General features: G+C 44.2%; 1 protein-coding gene across 4 annotated transcripts in view; it reads left to right on the forward strand.

Moving 5' to 3' along the window:
• ARL6 (ARF like GTPase 6) overlaps positions 1 to 25,421 on the forward strand; it is a 79,934-nt gene that overhangs the window by 21,504 nt on the left and 33,009 nt on the right. For 2 of the 4 annotated variants that reach the window (XR_015055496.1, XM_085871382.1), the window contains exons 1-2: positions 15,962 to 16,114; positions 18,102 to 18,527. Coding sequence is in view for 3 of the 4 variants with exons in the window: in XM_085871382.1 (XP_085727508.1) it covers positions 18,405 to 18,527 (123 nt within the window). In the remaining variant the exon portion in view is untranslated. Of the gene's footprint in view, positions 1 to 15,961; positions 16,115 to 18,101; positions 18,528 to 18,696; positions 18,802 to 25,421 lie in introns of those variants that run through there. The other 2 variants (XM_085871384.1, XM_085871383.1) reach the window with 2 other exon arrangements.

Genomic DNA, 25,421 nt, shown 5'->3' on the forward strand with positions numbered 1-25,421 from the left:
CCCTCTTCCCTTGAGGCCCTAAGCACATGTTTATTTTGCTTAATGGTTAATCCAGGGCTGGGTGGATATACAACAAGGCTGTAAAGACCAATGAAAATTTGGTCCATCGGGCCAACTGGCTCACGAGTCGACTATAAATGGATGAGGTGTGTGTGTGTGTGTGTGTGTGTGTGTGTGTGTGTGTGTGTGTGTGTGTGTGTGTGTGTGTGTGTGTGTGTGTGTGTGTGTGTGTGTGTGTGAGATCCTTTTTGTGTCCATTAATTAAGTAGTCCATTAATTACTTACTTTTGGAATATACCTTTTGACCCTTTAGACTGCTGAGACTCTTTCGACCTATTAAGACCCCAAAAGTCCCCAAGGACCCAAAAGACCCCAAAGATCCAAAATACCCAGAGGACCCAAAAGTCTCCAAGGACCGAGGACTGAAAAGACCCAGATGACCAAAAAGACCCTAAGAACCCAAAAGTCCCCGAGGACACAAAATACCCTGAAGAGCCAAAAGATCCAGAGGACCCAAAAGACCCACAATACCCTGAAAACCCTGTAGACCCTTTAAGACTTATAAATGGATGAGTTCTTCCACAGCATGGCATTCTGTTAACAAAATAAATAACAAAAATAATGATAACATTGTAACAAACCATATCTATCTATAATTCCAGCAATCTCTGTGTGTGTGTCTGTCTGTGTGTCTGCGACCGCTGTTTCTCGACAACCACTGCTCCGATCTAATTTAAACTTGCCAGGTATATTGCTGGGGCTCTGTGGATGTGCCTTTTCAAGGTTTGATATTAATCGGACAAGTGGTTGGTTCCCAAGTTATGGCCATTTATTTACCAAACCAATGACAGGACACGGTGTTATGAGGTCACGATTGACGGCACAATTCTTTTCTTCTTTTTATTTTTATTTTTTGCACGTACGGCAACGCACGTACGAGCACATACTAGTATTAATTAATAGCAATAATATTTCCCACAATAATAAGTGATGTCATTTGGCATTAATAATAATGAATGTATAATCTCCACCCTGGCCCAAACACATCTGTACCTGGTGAAAGGAAAACTAATGTTCAAGCAGCATAGAAGGCAGGTATGCCACAAGACCTTAAAGACCAATGAAAATTTCGTCCAATGGACCAACGGGCCCACTGGTCTACTAGAAATGGATGATTTGTGTGTGTCATGTTTTTTGTGGAGTTATACTGGGGCTTTCTAATGTGGAGTATGATACAATGAAATGACCGTCATGATCTCCTGAATTGATTAGGCTAATTAAGTACAAAGAACCCAGAAGAATTCCCATGATTGAAATAAATACACGCCATGTTAAGGTGTATCGAGTAACTTAAAAGGTCCTTCCAAGGCATGGCATTCTGATTACAAAACTAAGAAAAAGAGCAATCAGAAGATTGCAGACCCTCTCCAGAATTTATTTTGTGTGGTGTTTGTGTAGGTTTGTGTGGTGTTTGTGTACTGGTGTGTTACATAATTAATAAGAGACATAATTAGAACTGCCACTTTATAACTGTGGCATTGATGACTGAGTACCAAGATGTCCCGTTTTGATGCAACCCTGCTTTAATTGGACACCTGACCCTGACCCATGAGTTTTTTAATTCTTATTATTCAATTGAATTCATAATGGGATTAAAATAAATTCAATTCAAATCAAATGGAAGACCAAATAGTAACAGTCCTGCATTGGAGTATTCAGAAGGAACCTGAACAAGCAAAAATCAAAGATGAAGTCATCAGGAGGAACCTAGATTGGATTCACATTTCAGCTGATACTCCTCTGCCCTTAAACTTATCCAGGCAAGGCTAAGTGAGCCTTATTCAAAAAAAAATAATACCCAGATCAAAAGATTGAATAATTCTGACTGCCAGACCATGTGTCCGATCAAGTTGAAATTTAAAACATGTATTCCCCATCACTACTAGATCACAATTGTGAACTTTCATGTCGATTGATTTAACAGTTTCAGAGAAAACATTTAATATTTTTCTTAAATCCATTATGGCTGCCAAATCATGTGACGTCAATTATTCCTTAACAACCATGTACATGCATGCCTTGGGGAACATTTGTGTGAATTTTCCTCTGATCTGTCCAGCCGTTCTGGAGAAGGAGATTTTTTTTTTTTAATGTTTTAGGGTAAATCCAATAAGGCTGCCAAATCATGTGACCTATGACATATGTGTGAACCTTTTGTTCCTCATGAATAGGTGGTCTTATGTATAAAGTTTCACCTCGATCTGTTCAGCCATTTTGGATAAGATTTTTGAAGGTGAAAAAAACAAGAAACAATATGGCTGCCGAATCACGTGACCGATGAAACAAAATTTCGTCTCAATCAAAAAATGTTGTGGACCATTTTATCCCTAGATGACCCTCAAAATTTTCCATACTGATTGGATGTGGCGTTCTACATATGCAATTATGACGTCATAATGAGAGCACCTATGATGCCAAAAAAACGTTCATTCCTCACGAGGAGTACTTGCTATGTGTCAAGGTTCAATGTTTTCCTTGGTGTGGTTTCAGAGATACAGAGATCCAAAGTTTTTCTGTTTTTCCAATATGGCTGCCACCCTGACCTATGATGTCACAATTGCCATGAAAACATTTTACATGAGGATTTGCACAAATGGTGAAAACTTCGTCTCAATCTGACAAGCGGTTGCGGAGAAAAACATTAAAGTTCTATGCTGACAAACCAACAGACGGACAAACAAAGAAACAGACAGACAAAGATAAACAAACGGACCCAAATGCAATACCCTCTCCGCATCCTTCGGCGAGGGTAATGATAGCATTATAGCAAAGCATATATTAGTTAACACTATTAATATTAAAAAGCAAGAATAATAGTTGTATAATTTGACAATAATAATAACGAACGTATAATCCCTGCCCTAGCCCAAGCTCATCTGGGCTTGGTGAAAAGCAAGCGAATGCTCAAGCAGAAGAGCAGGCAGGTATGCTGCAAGGCTGTGAAGAACAATGAAAATTTGGTCCAATGGACCAAGTTGTCCCATAAATTATTGGGTCGAATTTCCATGCTCGAAGTCGCAGGGACATGCCAACCTGTTTCACAATTATGGCGCCACAACACCCAAGGGAAGTCGATGGCATCGTACATCAGGAGAATCCTCGATGCATTTCCTGTCTGCACTGGTTGACTTTCACTGAATGAGTGCACCTGCTGTTTTTGCGATGCCATTCCTTCTGAGATGTATTTTCATTTGTAAACAATGGCGATGCTCATGGGATAGAAATCCTGTGACGTATATATAGTGAGGCGGCGACGCAATCAAGTGAATGAATGATGAAAGTAAAGAGTGAGGGGAGGAACATGGGAATCTGTGAGTAGGAGAACTTGAATATGGGAGTGTTAATGAGTAGATACGGTCACGGGTAAAGATGGAGGATGACATAAGATGGTGACTAACTTTGGTCTGTAGGGAGGGAATCGGATAGAACCGCCTATGGAATGCGTTTCAGCCCAAGTGTGACACCAGGTGTACATTGTGACGTCACTAAACGCTTTTTCACTTTTATCTCTGAAAACCCTCACTTGTCAGCAGGAGGCGCCGTGCACCATCAATTGCTGACAGGAGGTGCTTTGAAAAGCCCAGTTTAAACCCTGATTTGAAATACTGCTCAATTTGTTTATCAAGATTGGTTACCCTACCGACAAATGTGTGACGTACAAAATTAACAGCTGGACAGTTTCGCTGTCTCTGAGGTTGTGCCCACTGATAGGGACACCGATCTCACAGATGCGTTCTTCGCTCAGCTCAGGGCAAATGCACACAGGGACAGACACGCAAAGGTCAAACCATGGGGTGGTAGGAGAATAGCTCACCTGATAACCCACTTGATAACACAGCAAACGCGCAACATTTTAATCCAAACAGCAACGTCGCATTAAGGTTTCCAGTTGAGGTTCGACCCACGATTAGTTGGCACAACCACCAACCCGTGTGTTCGTGTGACGTGGCAGCAGGGGGCGCAGCATCTTGAGCACCCTGTGCTATGGATGGTAAAGGAAAGCTGGCCGTTTCACTCAAAACGAGAAGGCAATTGTGCTGATTCCCTGATGTAAGCGGGGTAATGAGTGCTTGTTCCGAATACGATTTATTCATCCATTGAAGAAATGGGCGAACCCATGAGTAGGAGATAAAATATAAAATAAAAATTAAAAACCTGCAACATACATCAATGAAGTTTCATCAATGCATCATCAAACCTTGCGGCCTGAAATTTACTTTCATACTGAGGGAATTCCAAGGGAGTGCATGAATGAAAATTGGGTGTTTGGGTTAATTTGAACACCCCTTTTTGAAGATAATTAACGGCCTTATTTAATTATATCCTTCATTTAAATGGCTCGTTCTTGGTCACCCCACTGTCCCTCACTGGGTCTTAATTTGCCATTTTTTTGGCCTGCTCAACAATGCCTTGACTTGTAACAGACTACAATGGTTTCTTAACGATAAAGTTTTTTTTCTTCACTTTCCTCACTCGTATTATCAAATGCCTGATCATCATATCTACGAATCGCTGGATACGTCACAATGCTTATAAACGCTCGGAGACGCTCGCGTTGGTGGCTTTTTTCATTTCCACACATGCCGTAACCTCTAGAATCTCTTAAACTGAGCCAAATTAAAAAAAATATGAAACTCCAGAAATGAACTTAGCAGCAGTTCCGATTATTAAAAAGTGTTCATTTGTTCAATGTGGACGTAGTTTGCCATTTCAGAGATCTCTGGGAGGTGTTTAAAATGATGGATCAGCAATGACTAATCGCTTGCCAAGCCTGCCATTCCTTATCAACATTTTGTTGAATTGCTTGCTTGAGTGGTTAAGCCACTCGGGCAAGCACTCTTCAAGCTTCATTGGCCATACTGCGGTATGGTTCTCCGTGGGGACATCTCCGGAGTTAGGAAGACAAAATAAATTGCATGATTACAATGAGTAAAAAATGTTCTCAGTTGTTACAAAGCAATGTATCACCACATCGTGGTATGATAGCTGAGAAGTACACACGCTCGCTCTAAGCTGTCTAGCGTGGGTTCAAATCTCGACTCAGCGATAAACTGTCATCTCGGTGTTTCACAGGCAGGATTATTCATCAATGTGCATGCCATCTCTCAGATGGACGTTAAACTGGACATCACATCTGCCGGAATCCCCCTCTCCTCTCCCCTCTCCTCTCTCCCCTCTCCCCCTCCCACTCTTCACCCTCCCACTCTTCACCCCTCTCTCACGCTCTCCCATCCCCTCTCTCTCTCTCTCTCTCTCTCTCTCTCTCTCTCTCTCTCTCTCTCTCTCTCTCTCTCTCTCTCTCACTCACCTACTACACTACCTCTCCCACCCCTATCCATTTCTCCCTCCCCTCCCTCTCTCCCACCCATCTCCCGCTCTGACTACTCTCCCTGTCTCACCTCTGTTGGGGAAATTATTACTCTTTAGACAAGAAACCCTTGCATACCGGGCGTAGTGGCGTGCGCCTGTAATCTCGCTACTCGGAGGCTTGGGTTGGAGGATCGCTTGAGGACGGGAGCGCTGCACTGGGCCACGCTATGAGAGGGTGTCGGGCAGCCTGGAATCATGGCGAAACCCAATCCTTATCCCTGTGTCGTAAGAGGCGACCAGGGTTGTGTCAGAAAGGGCATCCGGTGTAAAACCTATGCCAAATCAGTATGCGGATCATAACGGATGATCCGCTGTGGCGACCCCTAACGGGAGTAGCCGAAAGATGAACAACAAGACAAGAAACCCTTGCCTCAGTCTGACTAGGTCAAAGTGTTTGTTTTTTTGACTCTCTACTGTTCTATTATTTAATTGTTAAGGACTACCACCTATTTATAATCTTGTCTTTCTTTGCCACTTTGGACATTGTTTGGTTATTTTGCAAGTACAAGGTGACGGGCTGATAAGCTGTACTTTTCTGGTCTTTGCTATCAAAAAAGCCCTCTCTACTCTCAAGTGGTATATATATATATATATATATATATATATATATATAGATATATATATATATATATATATATATATATATATATATATATATATATATATATATATAGATATATATATATATATATATGAGAGAAATCGCGGGAGAGCGCGGATGAGAAGCTGAACTAGTGGATAGATTAGAAATAAATTGTACAAAAGAAAGAACTACTTGTGGACATTTGATTTTACTGGAGTCTGTGGTTTATTTAACATGATACATAACGAAAACCGAGTCGGCTAGACGCTGAACCCTCGAGGAGGACAAGATCCCACAACAACCTACAAAATTCTACAACGATCACTACGAGGTTGGGTGAAAAATCCACATCAGTTTGGTGCCAGTGACCGGAGGTGCTTTAATCTGCTGGAGGCAGTGCCTGGAGGAACGATAAGTGCTTGAAAAAAGGTAAGCAGAGAGCGTTCCTCGAGGGTGGGCTGTCTCAGCGGGTAACCATTGTCGAACAGAGAGTACATACAGAGTATTAGAGCAAATTGCATTTTGTGTTTTATTGTATTTCAAACATTGAAGTATCTGTGATTTGAGAGGGGATTTTGAAAGCTGGGAAATAGAAATGGGAAAAAGAATGAAATTGTGTATACCGAGGCAAATTGTATTCAAAAGCCACGGAGAGGTACATGTGTAAGAATTATGTTTGATAAGTATGGACCTGATGCTGTGAGAGACGTAGGAAAATGGTGCAATTGGACCAGAAATAGCAGATAACCTTTTCCTGAGAATGGTACGTTTGATCATGAATGTTTAGACAATTTAAGAAAAGTACTGGAGGTGAAGAATAGGGACAAGAAAGCCCAGAAGCATGTAAACTGGGCCGTTTATATAAATTGGATGAAGGAATGTCGTGACAGAGTTGAAAAGTCACGGTTGTTAAACTTGAAGGGTTAGCTTGACCAATTAACGAAGCAAATGCCGGTACAACTTGAAAATAAGACCAAGAGACAATGAGCTGTGCCTGTCAAATTTGAGGATGAAGAAGACTCAGATACATGGCCAGAGGGCACAGTTCCGATAGCACAACTGCTCGAGGACGAAGAAGCAGACGAGACAGAGGGAGATGATGCCACAGGGCAAGGAGAGGCTTGAGGTGAAGGACGAAGATGATGAGGCACTTATAGGTGCGTTTCCATTGCGAGATTACCCGGGGGCAAGGGATGTACAAGCGATATATCGACTGTCGGGCTCTGAATTAAGAGCCATCGTAAATGAGATGTCGAAGATACGAGAGAACCCGAAAAAATTGCAGACAGAGTTAAGGGTATTAGTGGAATGCCATCAGCCGACCTTTATGGATATGGAGATTTTATTGAAACTGATGGTACCGGAGGGGTTACTCTGACAATTGAAACAGACAGCCGCATGGCCAGATGAAGCTCCCGGAAGCAGAGATGAGCTCAAAGAACATATCAACACACTCATTGAAGCAGTCACAGAGGCGGTAACACTTAAAACAGATTGGGCGAAAATACAGACGTGCTGGCAACACGCTGCCGAGGACCCATTGGAGTTCTTAGAGTGCTTTCGGGGTGTATACCAATGTCACTCTGGACTAAAAGAAGAGGGTGTACCATTTGCTCATGTATTCCTTAATGGTTTGACAGCCAAATTGCAAAACGAAATAAAGCGAGTATGTATCGGCTGGGAATTAAAGGAAGTAATAGATTTGATGGAGTATGTAACACATTGTAATTCATTGTTAAAACAACATTCTGACGAAGCAGATGAAGCATCATTAATGCTGTCTCAGGTTCAAGGTCAAGGTGGAAGCACCGGTGGATGGAATACGAGATATGCACAAAACCGAGGGCCAAACTATGACCGGAGGAGACCACAATACAGAGACCAGCGCAGAGATGTCTGTCATACATGTGGAAAACAAGGCCACTGGGCTAACGAATGCTGGAACCGCAGAAACAGTCGAACTTATCGTACGTACGGACTGGTAGAACAGAGATGAGGGGCACAATACAGAGATGAAAATCGCAGACACTCCACGCTTCCAATGGATGAAAATCCATATTACAGACAACAGGAAAGATGGGGAACACAGTTTGAGCAAGCTGGCTCATTTCAACCCACTGCACCTCACACCGAATTCCCTCCTCCTCCTCCTCCACCTGAATTCCCGCCTCCTCCTCCCTCATTTCTACCTCCTCCAACTCAAGGTTCATTCCAACCCCAAAACCCATTCATTTTATGACAAAGAACAGAAGCACAGAAATAAATTTACGGCCTGTTGCATATTACAGTACTAAATTGGAACTGGTAGCGCAAGGATTCCCATCTTGTTTAAAGGCAGTAGCAGCCGCTTCGCTCGCGGTGCAGGCGACATAAGCACTCGTTACGGGAAACACTTTGATTCTCATGGTGCCGCACGCAGTCACAGCTGTACTGTTAAAAACAAAAACACAGCATTTGTCGGCTTCAAGAGGAACGACATACGAACTCTCACTCACGGCACCTATAGTGGGGCAACTTAGCATAACAATTGTGCATTTTGTGAGGAAAGCACCAAATTTGGCACACTTTAGCCTATCATATTATGAACAGATTTGGATATTGGGCCATCTCAAAATTTTTGATGGCAGTGGAAAATGGCTGCCACAGCCATCAGCGGCTGAATTTGAGATGGCCCAATATCCAAATCTGTTCATAATATGATAGGCTACTAGTGTGCCAAATTTGGTGCTTTCCTCACAAAATGCACAATTGTTATGCTATATTTAGCTAAGTTTCCCCACTACTATGAACATTATGATTAGAAGATGCGCACCACTGAACCCTGCTAATTTGCTACCAGGAGAACAAGATGGTGATTCTCACAATTGTGAGGAGATAATCGCCTACACATGTCTACCACGTCCTGATTTGAGAGACACACCAATCCAAAATTCTGAATCGATTTTATATGTTGTTGGGTCATCATCACGTGCACCTGATCGATATCTATTAACAGGCTATGCCGTTTGCTCTGATCACGAAGTAATCGAAAGCAGGAGATTGGCTGAGAGCTGATCCGCGCAGCAGGCAGAACTGTTCGCCCTCACTCATGCATGCCATTTAGCCAAAGGCCAAATAGTGACAATCTACACTGACTCCAGCTATGCCTTTGGTGCTGTACACGAATTCGGAGCCCTCTGGCATGAAAGGGGTTTTATAACATCATCAGGTGCGCGGGTGAGGAATGGAGCATGGATTGCTAATCTGCTGGAAGCGATACTTCTGCCTCACCAAATTGCAGTGGTTAAATGTGACGCCCACATCGGAAGATCTGATGATGTCTCACGGGGAAATGCCAGGGCAGATGTAGCTGCAAAATCTGCAGCCCACACCAGAGCTCTTTTGATATCACAATGTGTATTGAGACAAGAGGCGACGCCGACTATTGACGATGTAAACACTTTGCAGACAGCTGTTAGTGCGAAAGAACGAGATTTGTGGATATTGGCTGGATGTGAATTTGAAAATGAATCCAAATTATGGAGATCATCTGATGGTCGTGTGGTGGCGCCAAGAGCTCTATTACCTTGGCTCACCTGATTGGCACATGGAGCCTGGCATACTAGCAAGGGGGGCATGAGTGCTTCAATTGGGAGACAGTGGTTTGCCCTGGGGTTTAGTCCAATTGCAGAACAGTATTGTAGGACATGTCATATTTGCCAAAAACATAACCCAGCAAGGGGGGTAGAGATAGCCCCAGGGGGTCATCCAAATCCAATTCCATTCGAACCTTTTGTTCATATCCAGATGGATTTTGTTCAGTTAACAAAATGCTGCGGTTTTGAATTTGCTTTAGTCATCGTTGATTTGTTCACCAAGTCGGTTGAGGCTTACCCTTGTAGGAGAGCAGATGCCATTACTGTGGTTAAACTGTTGATGAAGGATTTCATCTGTAGGTTTGGAATACCTTGTAGGATCTCCAGTGACTAAGGTGCTCATTTCACAGCTGAAGTGGTGAGAGAATTGTGTCGGATATTGCAAATCAAGCAACATTTTGACTGCCCGTACCGTCCGCAATCTGCAGGGGCAGTAGAGAGACAAAATGGATTCCTAAAGAATAAACTGGCCAAGATTTGTGAACAAACTGGATTAAAATGGCCAGATGCTCTGCCAATTGCTCTCATGACTATGGGATCTACCGCAAATCGAAACACTGGCTTATCTCCGCATGAGATTCTGATGGGAAGACCAATGAGATGACCGAACTCACCTCCTTTGACTATAAAAGACATGAACGTGCAGCAAATGAACGACACGTTGCTTACATTCTGTGTCTCTCTGAATCATGCTGAAAGGACTTTTTATGCGCAAGTGAAGCAAGCCCTGCCAGAACCAGCCACGTCTGATCATCACAACTTCAAACCAGGAGACTTTGTTTATGTGAAGATTTACAAAAGGAAGAACTCTTTTCAAGCACGTCGGTGTGGGCCGTTTCTAATACTGCTAACTACCTGTGGGGGAAAAATTTATATTAATGTATTTTAAACTGCAACAAATGGAGTTTCAGAAATGTAACTTTTATGCTGCAAGTTGAATTGGCTGTCATTTCTGGCCAAAAGACTTTTGCCCTAAATGATAAGAAATGTGTTGTTCTGGAGCAGAGTGACCGAGCTGATAAATGAACCTTTGCTTAGAAAATGTATGAAGTGGCTTTTTGTCTAAAAGACACGTCTACAGTCTGGGTGAATATCCCCCAACCTCTCTCTCATGGAAGTATAAAATGTTTTGAAAGGCACATTGTTCTCAGTGCAAGCACATGAGGAAGTATAGTTTCTCAGTGGCTTGTACTCCTTGGAACTGACCAAGTACCAAGTTAGAATAAAACTCTCTGATGTAATGTAGAAGTGAATTGAATCGGGTTGGTCTAACTGTTAACTAAAGTAAGAATAAATGAAATAGAACCAAATAATATTGTAATTAAATGGGGATTCTTAAGTTCATTGTACAAGGGTGAGAAGTGTATGGTGTATAATTAGGAAATAAATTGTTTCACAAGGAAGGACTTGTGTGGACATCAGTTTTATCAGTGTCTATAGGGTTTTTGTAGGATTTTATAATCAAATCGGACAAACGTTAAACTCTGTCTGAAGTCAAATAGGATTCCACAATCGGCCAGTTAGAATCCTTCAGGAGGACAACGATCACAACAAGGTGGGTTTAAAAAATCCACATCAACCCATACGGCTGTGAAGTGTAAAGGAAAAGCAACATGGATCCATACCACACACTGCAAACTGGCACACGGCCAAAAAGAACCCAAGGAGAACATTCCTTCCTGATAACTTTAATGATTCTTTCCATTGCAGGATTATTTGTACTACTAAATGCAAGTTGTACAATGTGTACTTCGTTTGTTAAACCGATAAGTACTATCTGTGATCAACGTTACACTGGATTTCCGTGGGGTTATTGTGGATCATCATTATAGTGGTGCTTGTTAGATTTGCAACAATTACAATGCTGGCATTGATTGTTTCTTGTCTACAGAGGATTACTGATAAAAAGGTGATTGTGGCCCAAGCACCACCTTCTTATTTCGATTTTGAAATTGAATCCTACAACTCTTATGAGATAGAACCTGAACTTGGAAATCCACAAGTCAACGCAATGAGTGTGTTAAATATTCAACGGGAATTGTCATTCCACTATTTGCCCATCTGCTCTGTTCCTGAAATAGGTTGTTGAAAATCAGCCATGCAGCCCAACGGGTAGCCTTATCTTCTATCGGCCAAGGGGCCTACTGGAAACTCGACCAGGTCCAAAGCTGTACAACCATATGAAGCCATCTGGCTTGCGGGACAGGAAAGGCTAAGGGACAAAGCTCCACAATGTGAGCAATGGGGATGTGACTACCCAAGAAGATGGGCACACTCGAACGCAAGAGAAAATATATTTCCAAGTGACAGAAATAGTTAAACTTAAGTTGTGTTGCCTTTTTAGGCAACAAGGGGGTAGTGTTGGGGAAATTATTACTCTTTAGACAAGAAACCCTTGCCTCAGTCTGACGAGGTCAAAGTGTTTGTTTTTTTGACTCTCCACTGTTCTATTACTTAATTGTTAAGGCTGACCACCAACTTATAATCTTGTCTTTCTTTGCCACTTTGGACATTGTTTGGTTCTTTTGCAAGTACAAGGTGACCGGGCTGATAATCTGTACTTTCTGTTCTTTGCTATCAAAAAGCCCTCTCTACTCTCAAATGGTATATATATATTGTTACGGTTGTGGAAATTCGCATTACACCATAAAGAGTCCTCAGGTGAGATATATCGGTAAGTCCATGTGTAATTAGCCCAAACCCGTTGTATAGAGGGAATATATGTGATCCATTCGGGCTGCGACGCTTCAGTTCGCAGTTTTTCTTTGGCTATTGTTAATTTGGTGCAAAAACAACAACGAACCTCACCACAACCAACATCTCAACGATCACGCCATTCACTACACGACGCCACCTTCCACAACTACGCTACCACATCTTCGCCACTCGCCATTCAACGAGCACCGTGTGGGGGCGTGCAAGAACAAAAACCAACAACGCTTGTGGGGTTTTCCTGCCTAATTTCCCCGCCTGATGCTTCTGCCTGAATCCCCCCCACCACGCTTGGTGTGAAGGGGAGGGGTGCGGCAGCTCGCTACGATTGGTGGATGTACGGCGTGAGGCGGTCGGAGTGGGGGCACGCCCCCCTTCGAGAGATTTCTGGAAACGCCTCGAAGGGAGCTGGAGACAGAAATGGGGCGGAGCGAAGGGCGGAGCCGGCCCCTACAAAAGGGTGGGCATGAAGAGTCGTGGTTGGTTGGTTGTTCCCTTGGCCCAGTTGGAGGCTGAAGGCTCTTGGTTCGTGCAAGTGATCGACAAAAGGCGTGGACGTGAAGGTTGATGAGAACGTCGTTCCTTTTCCTGTTCCCTCGTCCCTGAAGGGGAATTGTGGAGAGTTGCAGTGATCGTCCCTGGTCGGAGGTTCTGTTCGTTCGTCCGAGCTGTCGAGCGGACCACACAAGCAACGCGCGGCACGAGCTCGCGGACCATGCCGGAGGGACTCGGAGTTACGGTCGCCAAGGACTCGACGTGCTCAGGGAAGTCGCGACTTCTATTTCTTTTGGGTTTTGTGCAAATGTGTGTGTGTGGCGCCAGTCTGGTCAAGTAGAACTGTTTAAGTGTTGTAATAATTATATTCGGTTTTAACTCTTTCCCTGCTTCCTCTTGACTGTGTAATAAAGTGCTTGCTTGTTGAACTGTTTTTCTGTTTCACTTCGTCTTTTCTTTTATTGAATCTCCATCTTACATCACGTAAGGGATTGGTCGTGGGTTTAAAACACCCGGTAATTAATCAGAACCGTCAAGGCCGACGATAACTCCGCTCGGTTATCCCTGTAATACGGAACGGACCGCTTAAGCGGTTCGTGTCCAGAGTCGACCTGTGGCGTGGTCCCATCCCTTGGCAGATTACCCACGCGGGTACTTAGGTATATCGACATTCGGCGATTCACCCTATTTCGCGTGGGTAGACTGCGAACTGGGTGGTGGTGGGTTTAATCCCCCACCCGTGACTGGTTTCTGGCGGTAGTCTGAGGAGGGTCACGACTGAATTGTCCGTCCGGTGGGCGACGCGGTCGCGATTCGAGTTACGTGGCCGATCGCACGCCGGCGGGTGCAAATTCGCAACAATATGAAGGAGAGAAATCGCGGGAGAGCGCGGATGAGAAGCTGAACTAGTGGATAGTTTAGAAATAAATTGTACAAAAGAAAGAACTACTTGTGGACATTTGATTTTACTGGAGTCTGTGGTTTATTTAACACGATACATACCGAAAACCGAGTTTGCTCGACACTGAACCCTCGAGGAGGACAAGATCCCACAACAACCTACAGAATTCTACAACGATCACAACGAGGTTGGGTGAAAAATCCACATCACCTCTCTCCCTCTCCCACCCCTCTCCCATTTCCACCCTTCTCTCTCCCCTCCCTCTCACCCCTCTCCCAACCCTCTCCCACCCCTCTCCCACCCCTCTCCCTCTCCCACCCCTCTCCCACTCCTCTCCTTCTCCCACCCCTCTTCCTGTCCCACCCCTCTCCCTCTCCCACCCCTCTCCCTCTCCCTGTCCCACCCCTCTCCCTCTCCCTGTCCCACCCCTCTCCCTCTCCCTCTCCCTGTCCCACTCCTCTCCCTCTCCAAACCCTCTTCTCCCTGTCTCTCTCTCCCACTCCTCTCCCTCTCTCTCGCAAGAGAGGGAGAGGAGTGACAGAGAGGGAGGGAGAATGAGTGGAGGTGGGAAGAGGGAGTGGAAGGTGTGTGGTGGGAGTCTGGAGACAGGGGGTAGGGTGAGAGGAGGAACGGTGAGAAGAGTGAGGGGAAGGGTGGGAGGTGTGAGGGGAGGCGGGAGGGGAAGGGTGGGAGGCGGGAGGGGAAGGGGAAAGGTAAGAGGATGGAGGGAGGGGCAGGGTGGGAGGCGGGAGGGGAAAGGTGAGAGGACGGATGGAGGGGCAGGGTGGGAGGCAGGAGGGGAAAGGTGAGAGGACGGAGGGAGGGGAAGGGCGGGAGGTGGGAGGGGAAAGGAGAGGGGAAGGGGGGGAGGTGGGAGGGGAAAGGTGAGGGGAAGGGTGGGAGGCTGGAGGGGAAAGGTGAGAGGAGGGAGGGAGGGGAAGGGTGGGAGGAGGGAGGGGAAGGGTGGGAGGCTGGAGGGGAAAGGTGAGAGGAGGGAGGGAGGGGAAGGGTGGGAGTCGGGAGGGGAAAGGTGAGAGGACGGAGGGAGGGGAAGGGTGGGAGGCGGGAGGGGAAAGGTGAGAGGACGGAGGGAGGGGAAAGGTGAGAGGACGGTGGGAGGGGAAGGGTGAGAGGACGGAGGGAGGGGAAGGGTGAGAGGACGGAGGGAGGGGAAGGGTGAGAGGACGGAGGGAGGGGAAGGGTGAGAGGACGGAGGGAGGGGAAGGGTGAGAGGAGGGAGGGGAAGGGTGAGAGGAGGGAGGGGAAGGGTGGGAGGCGGGAGGGGAAAGGTGAGAGGACGGACGGAGGGAGGGGAAGGGTTTGAGGGGAAAGGTGAGAGGGCGGAGGGAGGGGAAGGGTGAGGAGACGGAGGGAGGGGAAAGGTGAGAGGGCGGAGGGAGGGGAAGGGTGAGGGGACGGAGGGAGGGGAAAGGTGAGAGGACGGTGGGAGAGGCAGGGTGGGAGGAGTAACCGAGCTGGCAATGCAGGGTACCTTTGCGATTATTTTATAAAGAGGGACAGAAAAAACATGAAACCAACATCAAATATGTAAATTTCAACGATGTATAACAGCAACTGTTGTTTCAAGAAAAACTCTCCTCCATTTCTGAAGTACTTTCAAATATCCGGAAACTACTGATGATTCCGAGCAAGTCTCGTTGTGCAGCATTTAACTTTATGTGATTCCGAACTCCCTGACATTGTTTAAACTTCACAAATCAGGGTTTGCACAATTAGCCCTTTCGTCTCACGAATCGGCACATCTCCAGAGTAGTATTGTTTAATTAATAATGATAATAATTAGATTATATTTCGGGTGTTGCACTTTGTACGAAATCTCATGCAATTCGATGTTTAAGCTTTTCTACGATTCAGACATCTATAAGAACCAAATGGTTTGCATTGGAATTGAAGAAGAGGCCCACACAGCCAATTACAATGTTCCTTGAGGAGGATTTTGTTGACTGGCCGACAGGTTCGGGAATTTATGTATTTGCAGGTATTTATCTTTCCCCTGTATTGCAGGTATTTATCTATCTTTCACTTTCACATCAATTTATAAATCATTTATCGTAACCGAGTGTGTTAACTGTACAATTGGTAACAGATTTCCGCGGTGTATGGGTAACATACAGTTGCTCGGACCGATCTTCCGAATTTTATTTTCTCTCCGAAAGAAAATGCACTTGATGTATAAATTATTTATTATCTTGTGGTGACATCCGGTTATGTCTTGGAAAAAAACGAATTTTGTTGAAGACTCAAAGAACCTTTGCGAATAATATTGCCAAGAGCTTTGCGTAAGGCGGTTACCATGGAGACGAGTCCTAACGGGTTGCTTGCTGCGTGCGAGTTGAAGTGAGTTGAGATTTTCCTTATTTCCACTCCCTCACATTTCGCTTCTTTTTAAACTTTCATTCTAAAAATTATACGTCTTTGATGGTGATTATTGGTTCCGAGATGGGATTAGAAACCCCAAAAATGTTCATGTTTGTGGCCTTGGACCATGACACGCCATTGTGATACTCGGCTCGCGTTTCATCCCGAGCTATTCTACGCGTACAACATAGAAAGATAATGTTGTTTTGATTTCTGTATTTTATTGAAACGAAAGTTTGAATTTTTTTTTCTCTCTTCCCCTCTCCTAGTGGAGGCTCAGCCTGGTGTTGGCTCAGTGGTTAGGGTGGTGGCTTGGGATCCGGGGGTCCTGAGTTCAAGCCCCGTCGGCCGCTGAATTAATACACCAAGGGGTTGACTCAGCCTGTCATCCTTCTGAGGTCGGCGAAACGAGTACCAGTTCCAGTGTGTGTACTGGTAGAGGGGCACTGCATCAGCGACACAGTCGCGCTTCAAGAAATGATAGCTACCCCGGCAGCTAAGCTGCCATACAACCACACACACAGTGGATGCTGGAGTTCTTCAAGCCAGTTTTCGTCCTGTCTTGTTCCTTAATATCTATATAAATGACCTCTCCGATGCTCTGGGAAACCCTCTCGTCCATTATGCAGACAACTCCACACTGTGTCGTACAGTAGTCCATCCCTCTGCTTGGCAGACAGTTGCTGTATCAATGTGCTGATCTGGAAATTATTAGACACTGGTCTGTAAATTGTAAATTGGCCTTCAATCCTGGAAAATCTCATTGTCTCACCCTATGACTCTGGAAAAATAGTGAAATAAACGCTGCACATATTTCCTTGGTTATCCACTGGAAGAGGTTCAGTCTCTTGAACTTCGAGACCTCACCATCAGCCCTGAACTTTCCTAGGCGAACCACATATGCAAAGCTCGAATCCAAAGCCATTCACAGACTTTGCATTCTCCGTTGATCCAAGTCTTTTCTTGGAAAATCATAGCTACTCACAGTCTACAAGGCCTTTCGTCATAGCTCATTGGAGTCATGCTCTTCACTTTGGCCTGGCAACCCAGCATCACATCTGTCCTAGATTCTTTGGAATCCAAAGCTATTAATATTATTGGAATCTCCTGTGATGAGGTCTGTTGGGTCTGTTGAAGCACAAGGTCTGTTGCTCTCATATCATAGACAAGTTTGTTGTCTTTTGTTTTTACTATCTTTTCTCCAATATTGCTCCCTCCGATCTTTCCCATCTACTCCAGGATATATGCATTCCCTTAGTAACCCCCAGCTGGTTAACTTTCATAATCCAGGCTGACTAAGGGCTGGTAGGATGGCCGAGAGGTACGCACACTTGCCTGTAATCTGTCAAATCCCAATCCAGCTATAAACTGTCATCCCGGTGGTTCACGATAAGGAGGATTCATAAATGTGTGTGCCATCCCTCGGATGGACGTTAAACTGGGCTTACTGTCTGCTAGCATTCGTTGGTGGATGTTAAAGATTCTTCGGTGGCCTTTGCGAAGAGCAGGTGAGCAATTGCCGCAACGATGGCCAAAAATTCCAGAATTCCTGCCCCAACTTCGTGTTCCTCCTGCCCCAAGGAAACAAAGTTTAAAAAAGGGTCAACACCCCCAAGGGGTGTCACTACGCCCCTTTGCTGGCCATGTGGATTGGAAGTAGTAGTTGTAGTATTCGCAGTATGAGAGCGTTTATTTATTTATTTTTATTTATTTTTTTAATTTAAGGAACGACTTTGGTTAGACACTGAGCTGCCTCTTTAACCTTGTTGTTGGCAGCACCAACACTCTGCCTGCTTAGGCAGCACCAATGCTCTGCCCAGAATATGGTCCCAATGGATGGATGGATAATTACTTTGCTGTCTTTCAAATCGATCTGTAAATAACAATGCTTCCCTATGCTTTTCAACCATTGATTGTTGAACATTGATTGTTCTCTCTTTCATTAATTGTTTTGTAATTTTAACAGGTAGAGATACCGACACAGGAGAAACAAGAGCAAACAAAAGGAGGGGAGAAGAGAAAGTGGAGGAAAAGGACCACAAAGAGGTCAGAGTGTCGGGTGAGAGCTTATACAAGAAGAACAAAGAGAAGTTGTACACTTGAAGTGGAGAGATACTGCATATAATTTAAGAATCAAGAGTTGGGAGAGAAGAAAAGTGGAGAATAAAGCTTCATGGACAATGAAAGATGTATAAGGGAAGATACGAAGTAGATAAAGAAGAAAGAAAACGTAGACATCTCCCCAGAACAACACATACTACACACAGCAATGGGGCTCTTGGAACGACTGGCAGCCTGGCTTGGTGTTCGGAAGAAACAAGTCAGTGTGCTCTGTGTTGGCCTTGATAATGCTGGAAAGTCCACCATTCTCCGACACCTGAAGTCTGGCAAGGTAAGAACAACACACAATCTTCCCATTTCATAGGTCCTGCATAATATGCATGTTAAATGATAATTTACCTTTCACCTTGAGTCTTTTTTTTTCCTTTGCCTCATTTGCCTAAAATATTATCAATAAACTACACAACGATATTGTCATGTCATATGGTCCGTTGATGCAGACCGTCTGAGCCATACCTCCACGAATGGCCAAACCATATTTACAAGGTCGCTGCAAGCAGACAGTGCTTGTGTACTTATCCACGCTTTCATCGTGGAAGACTCTGGTACAGTTTACTATCCATTATTCGCAAGGTCTTTGATATGGCCAAAACGCTGGTCTTTTCTGCGTGCAGGAGTGAAAGGTGGGAAGATGCTTCATATGTTGAAAAAGGTTTGTTAAAGGAGAAATGACATGGGAAGTCAAGACAATGAAACTCGGTACAATTCTGGCTCACAAGACAACGAATAAGGGGAATGTACAACACAAACTTAATGTACAAAGACACTAAAACCCCTATGATGTCAATCACACACACACACACACACACACCCATAACGTACAGTGGGGACAGGCGAGGACTTGGGCAAATTAACTGGCATCTTCATGCCACTCCAACACCACAGGGATAATCCAGTTGGGTCCACTGGGCGAATGGTCAGCAGGATTGTGAGTCATCTGGTGGTGTCCTTCGTGCGGAAGAGCAGAGCGCAGGGCAGAAAATCCAAGGCTGGCAGGACAAGCTGCAAGAAGAGAGATACTATCTCTGTCCATGCACTTGTGTGGATTTTATGCCCTTTGGGCCCACGTTCCAGCATGTGACTGGCTTTCCCACCACCCCCTGGGGCACAAAAGCATCCCATCTCTGTCCGCGACCATCTGCAGCTCACTGTACTGCTGGGTGCATGGTCCTTTATGAAGTGGCCAGCGGCCAGCGGTGGGATTCCCCAAGCTACGCTATTGCACTTTTGTCCATTTACACTCACTTCATATCCTTCATCTGGTCTCACCTGAAGGTTTTACACAAGACGTCCTACCCTATACTGCTTTATAAGTGATGTTCACTGCCTCCATAAGTGCAAATATTGTATACAACTTATCCCTGACGTGTCCCAAGTACGGGTGCAATTGAACCCACTCAATTACACGGTCCATACTATTCTTAACCCTTTGAACCCTAGCAGCCGGTAAAGCGGCCACTATTCAAACCTCAATATACCGTAGTATATTGGCTGGATTTTTCTCCAGGGAGCCCAGGGTGGGAGAACTGAAAGTCCAAGGAGTTCAGGGTTCAAAGGGTTAGCACATTCTAGTTGTGGATTCTCTCCCCCCCCCACCTTTCCACGTAAATTAACACATTCGAGCTATAGATTCTCCACTCCGCCCCCACCTTTCCACATAACAATCTATCTATCTTTATATAAAATAAATGCAAGTTGCCTGATTGTGTCTGAGCGGGGTAAATGTCGTAACCACATCATATACAATGCTGAATAATACCTCACTTAAGAGCTCTTGGGTCCAGGCAGTGCATGCGGAGGTTTATAAATATTGATGTTCATGCAATTTCGAGTTGTATTCATTTTTATTGCGCACATGGTGTATGTGCTCAGTCATTGGTTTGCATACCTACCAGAAGAAAAAAAAATATGACCGCACATCCTGAAGCTCACCTTGATCAGGAGTAACAGTCACTCAAACCCCCTGCAGATCCCCTAGGACCTTAATTTTTTTTATGCCATGAACAAACTTTGGTCCATCACAGGTGATGAATGTTGTGATCAAGTTTCATCGAAATTGTGTGTGTAGTTTCGGAGAGGAGAGCAAATACCTATCTTGGGGGTGAAACTTCCCCCTCTCCCATAAATCCCTTTAATTAATGCAGATTTTTATGCAGTCGATACACTTTGGTCCATCATGGGTAATGGTTATGGTCAAGTTTCATCAAAATTGTGTGTGTAGTTTCGAAGAAGGGAGCAAATGTCTACTTTGTGGGTTCAACGCCGCCCCCCCTCTCCCATCAACCCATTAATGAGTGCTGATTTTGATGCAGTCGATACACTTTGGTATATTATGGGTGATGAAGGTTGCTGTGGAGTTTCAATGAAATTGTGTGTGTAGTTTTGGAGAAGAGCAAATACGTATTTGGGGGGGGGGACGGGGACAACCCCCCCCCTCTTGTAGACCCCCCAAAATGAGCGCAGCTTTTGATGCGGTCAATACACTTTCGTCAGGCATCAGATATGAAGCTTGTGGCCAAGTTTCATCAAAACCGTGTGTTTGGTTCAAGCGATAATTGGTGAAGTGTTTACAGACCGACTCGCTCTCTCACTCACCTACGGATACTGCTCGATCGCATAAGCTCACCTGACTAAAGTCCAGATGAGCTAAAAATAATCTAACCACAAACTATTCAGTCAGTTCTGTCAACGTATAATTACCTTTCCATCGATTTACCTTACTGATAAACATTAGTAAGTCTTAACAGTTAGTGACTATTATCCTATCAAAGGAAAAGCAAAGCAAAAAAAAATCTAGAATGCACTCTTCGATGTCATGTCGCCAGATATGCCTCTGCCCACATTATTACATCATTATGCATACTTGTACCAAGTTTTGATTTAAATCCCTGAACCCAGATTCAAAATATTAAATAATTCTGGCTGCCAGACTATGCGTCCGATCAGGTTGAAATTTAAAACATATATTTCACATGACTACGAGATCGTAACTGTGACGTTTCACATCGATTGATGAAGTGGTTCAAGAGAAAGATTAAAAAAAAAACAAGATTTTTTTATTCAAACCAATATGGCTTCCAGACCATGTGACATTAATTTTTTGTGAACACCCTGGTATCCCCAAGGCTTGGGGAATATGTGGATGAAGTTTCCCCTCGATCTGTCAAGCCGTTCTGGAGAAGATTTTAAAATGTTTATTCTTCAAAAAATAATTGCTGCCAAACCATGTGACTGATGACATCAGAGGTGGAGAACTTTTTGTTCCTCATTGATAGGCGATCATACCTGTAAACTTTGGCTTCGATCTGTTCAGCTGTTTCAGAGAAGATTTTTTAAGGTTTTATGTTGAAAACAATATGGCTGCCAAACCATATGACCGATGATGTCATCAATATTTTTCATGATTACAATTTCGTCCGAGATGACACCTCAAAAATTTTCATACTGATCGGAAAAAGCGTTTGACATATGCAATTATGGCGTCATAATGAAGCCACCTATAAAAAAATCACCCTTCTTTCCCATCAGGAGTACTTCACGCGCCAAGTTTCAATTTTTTCCATGGAACAGTTTCGGAGATACAGAGGTCCAAAGTTTTTCCTTTTTTCCAACATGGCTGCCACACCACGTGACCTATAGTAGAGGACCTGGCTTAGACATGTATGCACTTAATTTAGGAGAGGATAACTCAACTGTTTTAGGCTAATATGACCCCAAGGAACAACTTGGGATGTGTGCCCAAATCTCTATCCGGGACGAACAGCCCAAAAATGACCACGCCCTTTTTAAAATGACCACACCCTTTTTCATCGAAAGTGCTACTTCTGACATAGCTGTATTCTAAACCGTTGGAGCTACAGATTTTCTGAGGTGCTCAAAATGTTCAGAATGGCCATGTTAATTTTTTTATTTATTTAGGGGGGGTCATAGAAGAGTGTAAAATTTCTAATTTGATATTTTTTATGAGAAAATGGCTAAAAACCGTTTTATTTACCATACTTATTACCATACATACTGGAATTGCCATATATTTATGAACTTAAACTTTCTGGACTTGCAGCAAAGTTAGAAGATCTGTGTCATCTACTAGAGTTGAACTGACAATTTGGAATTTGAACAATACAAGGGATTTTTTAAAAAGAAAGAAAGTGAGCATTTGATTAATATAAAGAAATTGTATTTTCAATCATTTACATACTATTATCAATGGAATGTTAACTTAAAATGAAAAATAAAAAACAAAACTTATTACTTTAGTAGGCAGCAGTATCGAGAGAGCTTAAATGTTTCAAAGATCAGCAGGGAAATTGCCCAACCACCAACAATAAAACTTTTAAAACCACATTAATACTGTTTATGTGTCACGTAAACCAGGGTCAGCAACATGAAGGGTAACACAACAGAGTCCAGGTATGAGGATGATGAGCAGTGTTCATTCAGTAATAGGGTTTTTACAACAATCACCTCCCTTGCATTTGCAGTACTTGCAACACTTGATCCCAGATACCCTGCAGGAACACCCATTTTTGCGAGCACACTTGCCACATGTGCAGAGATTTGGCAGGCCTTTGAGTTTGGAGATCACAATCTCAGGGACTAATAAACTGCCCTTTCTTACAAACCCATGACTCGGCATTCATAATCAGGGTGGCATCTCTAAATGGGGCTTGGACCCACAGCTGCTGTTGGTAATAGCCTCTATGGATATGTTTCCTTGCATTAGTTGAGGTGCAAGTGGTTCTCTCAAAGTCCATCTTGAGGGCATTGCTATCAAATGCAGTGAGACGCAGGTCGTCAAATGTCTCCAGGTCTGTTGATGGTTTGAGACACTTGACCAAGAATGTCTCTGCCATCTGTATTGCACTTTCTGCTAGCTGGGGACAGTCAAAATTCAGGATCAGAGAGGAATTTCCTGGTTTGCGGACAGCTTTCAGGGCTGCAATTTTAGTTGATATCTTGCTGGTTGTATCGCACCCAGTCAGCGCATGGAGTGCTGGGAGACACTTTGTGAGCTCGTCTCCCAGTGCTATTGCAGATATCGTGGAGTGGTAATATTGATATTTTCACTCCTGAGTTGCGGACGAGCCAAAGCTCTTCGAGGCCAAGATCTCTCCAATTGACTGTGATGTGGTATAACAGGCACACAAAGACATCTGTGTCACCTGATGACAGCGTCATGGATGTAGGTCCTGACCGGTGACTTAGAATGTTCTGCACATGGAACATCATCCTGTCATCAGCTTCCTCGTGTGTGCAGTTGAGCCGAGGGAATGGAGAAGCACACCCAGCTGACACCATCCATGCCTGTGGTGATATACCGAGGTATAGAGGTTTGGTTCCGTGGTAATTGGTGGTGAGACACTCAACATAGAATGCCTGGAAAGCAGTTTTGCTGATGGAAGATGACCAAATGTTCTCTAATACCACTGGAACATTTTGGTTTGGTGATATCACATCAAGGACAACCATTTCTTTTGACTTTCTTCTTCTCCTCCTCTCTCCATTCTTGATGCTGTCCTCTCTGTAAGCATCAAAAACGATATGGATCTCATCACAGTTGTGCCCAGCTTTGGTGACCATAGATGTCAAGGCAATAGCAAAGTCATGGAATGTCTTGACGGGCGGATCAAGCTTCTTTAAGGGGACCTTTCTCACCAAGGCCATGAAGTCGATAATGATGGCGTGGGTTTGTGGGGAGGTTTCTGGCCCTTTTTATCTATTAGTGGGCACAACTTCAGCAGCTCAGTCCCAAGTTGAGATTTGGTACTCTTCATCAAGTAACCATCTTCGCCAACCAAGAAGAATGCAGAGTTGGTGATCTCATGCCTGAGTAGCTCCTCAACAGTGAACCCCCGGTGACTCCCATACTCAATAAACATGAGAGCTTTGATTGTCTCATCTTTGATGTCTGCTTTGGGAGCCAATTTCAAGGTGGTATAAGGGGAGGTAAACTTGATTTTGCTAATAGTTGAGTGTATCGATATCGACATATTTCTGAGTCGATCATCGATAAAATTAGCACAAGCAGTGCTGCCCTCCTTGATACGGCACAACAACTTGTCTACATTTACATTGGTCACAATTTCTCCAGTGAGAACATTCTTCAGTGCTACATGGTCTTGTAGAGGACTGCATACCTTCAGGAGATACTCCTATCTCTTGCACCATCCCAACTATATTGGTTGCAGTACTTGGGTTGAAGTCGTGGTGAAGTGAGAGTTCTCCTTCGACATCATCCTTCATCTTCAGGAGGTCAACGTACTGGTCTTTTTTATGCTTGATAATTCCCCACAGAGCTATTGCTTCCTTCTTTCTGGTGACCCCAATTATCCCCCCACTCACTTTGGCAGGCCGATTGTAGCACTGCTCTTGCGCCTGGTCAAAGGGCACTCCACTACCTTTCTTGGTGGTGTTCATGACAAATCCACCATTCATGTAGGAGTTGTAGAGGAGTGGGAACTTCTCCTTCAGTTGATAGCAGTCCTGGATGGATAAGTCATTCTCTCACTCTCTTTCACTCTTTCTCTCTCTCTCTCTCTCTCTCTCTCTCTCTCTCTCTCTCTCTCTCTCTCTCTCTCTCTCTCTCTCTCTCTCTCTCTCTCTCTCTCTGGATCTTGTAGCACTGGTGCTATGAATAAATCAAAAGCAGGCTGAGTGAGTGATAATAGGGTGCATAGAGTGATAGACAATGGGGTACATAGATATTAAAAAGGGCGTGGTCATTTTCGGGCTGTTCTTCCCGGATAGAGATTTTGGCACACATCCCAAGTTGTTCCTTGGGATCATATTAGCCTAAAACAGTTGAGTTATCCTCTCCTAAATTAAGTGCATACATGTCTAAGCCAGGTCCAAGACTACTATGACGTCATAATCATCATGCGAATATTCTACATGAGTAGTCGCACCGATGGTGTGAAATTTGTTTCAATTGGATAAGTGGTTGCAGAGAAAACAGACAAAATTTGCATGGACGGACGGATGGATGGACGGACAACCCGAATGCATAATGCCACTGGCGACTTCATCAACGGAGGCATAAAAACGAATTTGAATTCCCTGACAATGGAAACTGGGACTCCATATTATAGTGTAGTGGGCGAGACCACGAAAATTAGTCGATCCCTACCGGTGGTATAACAAGCTGAAACCAGTCTCATTTGAACCG

This window comes from Eptatretus burgeri, chromosome 2 (genome assembly GCF_056783735.1).
Source record: "Eptatretus burgeri isolate ZD-2024b chromosome 2, Ebu_testis_v1, whole genome shotgun sequence".
Lineage (NCBI taxonomy): Eukaryota > Metazoa > Chordata > Myxini > Myxiniformes > Myxinidae > Eptatretus > Eptatretus burgeri.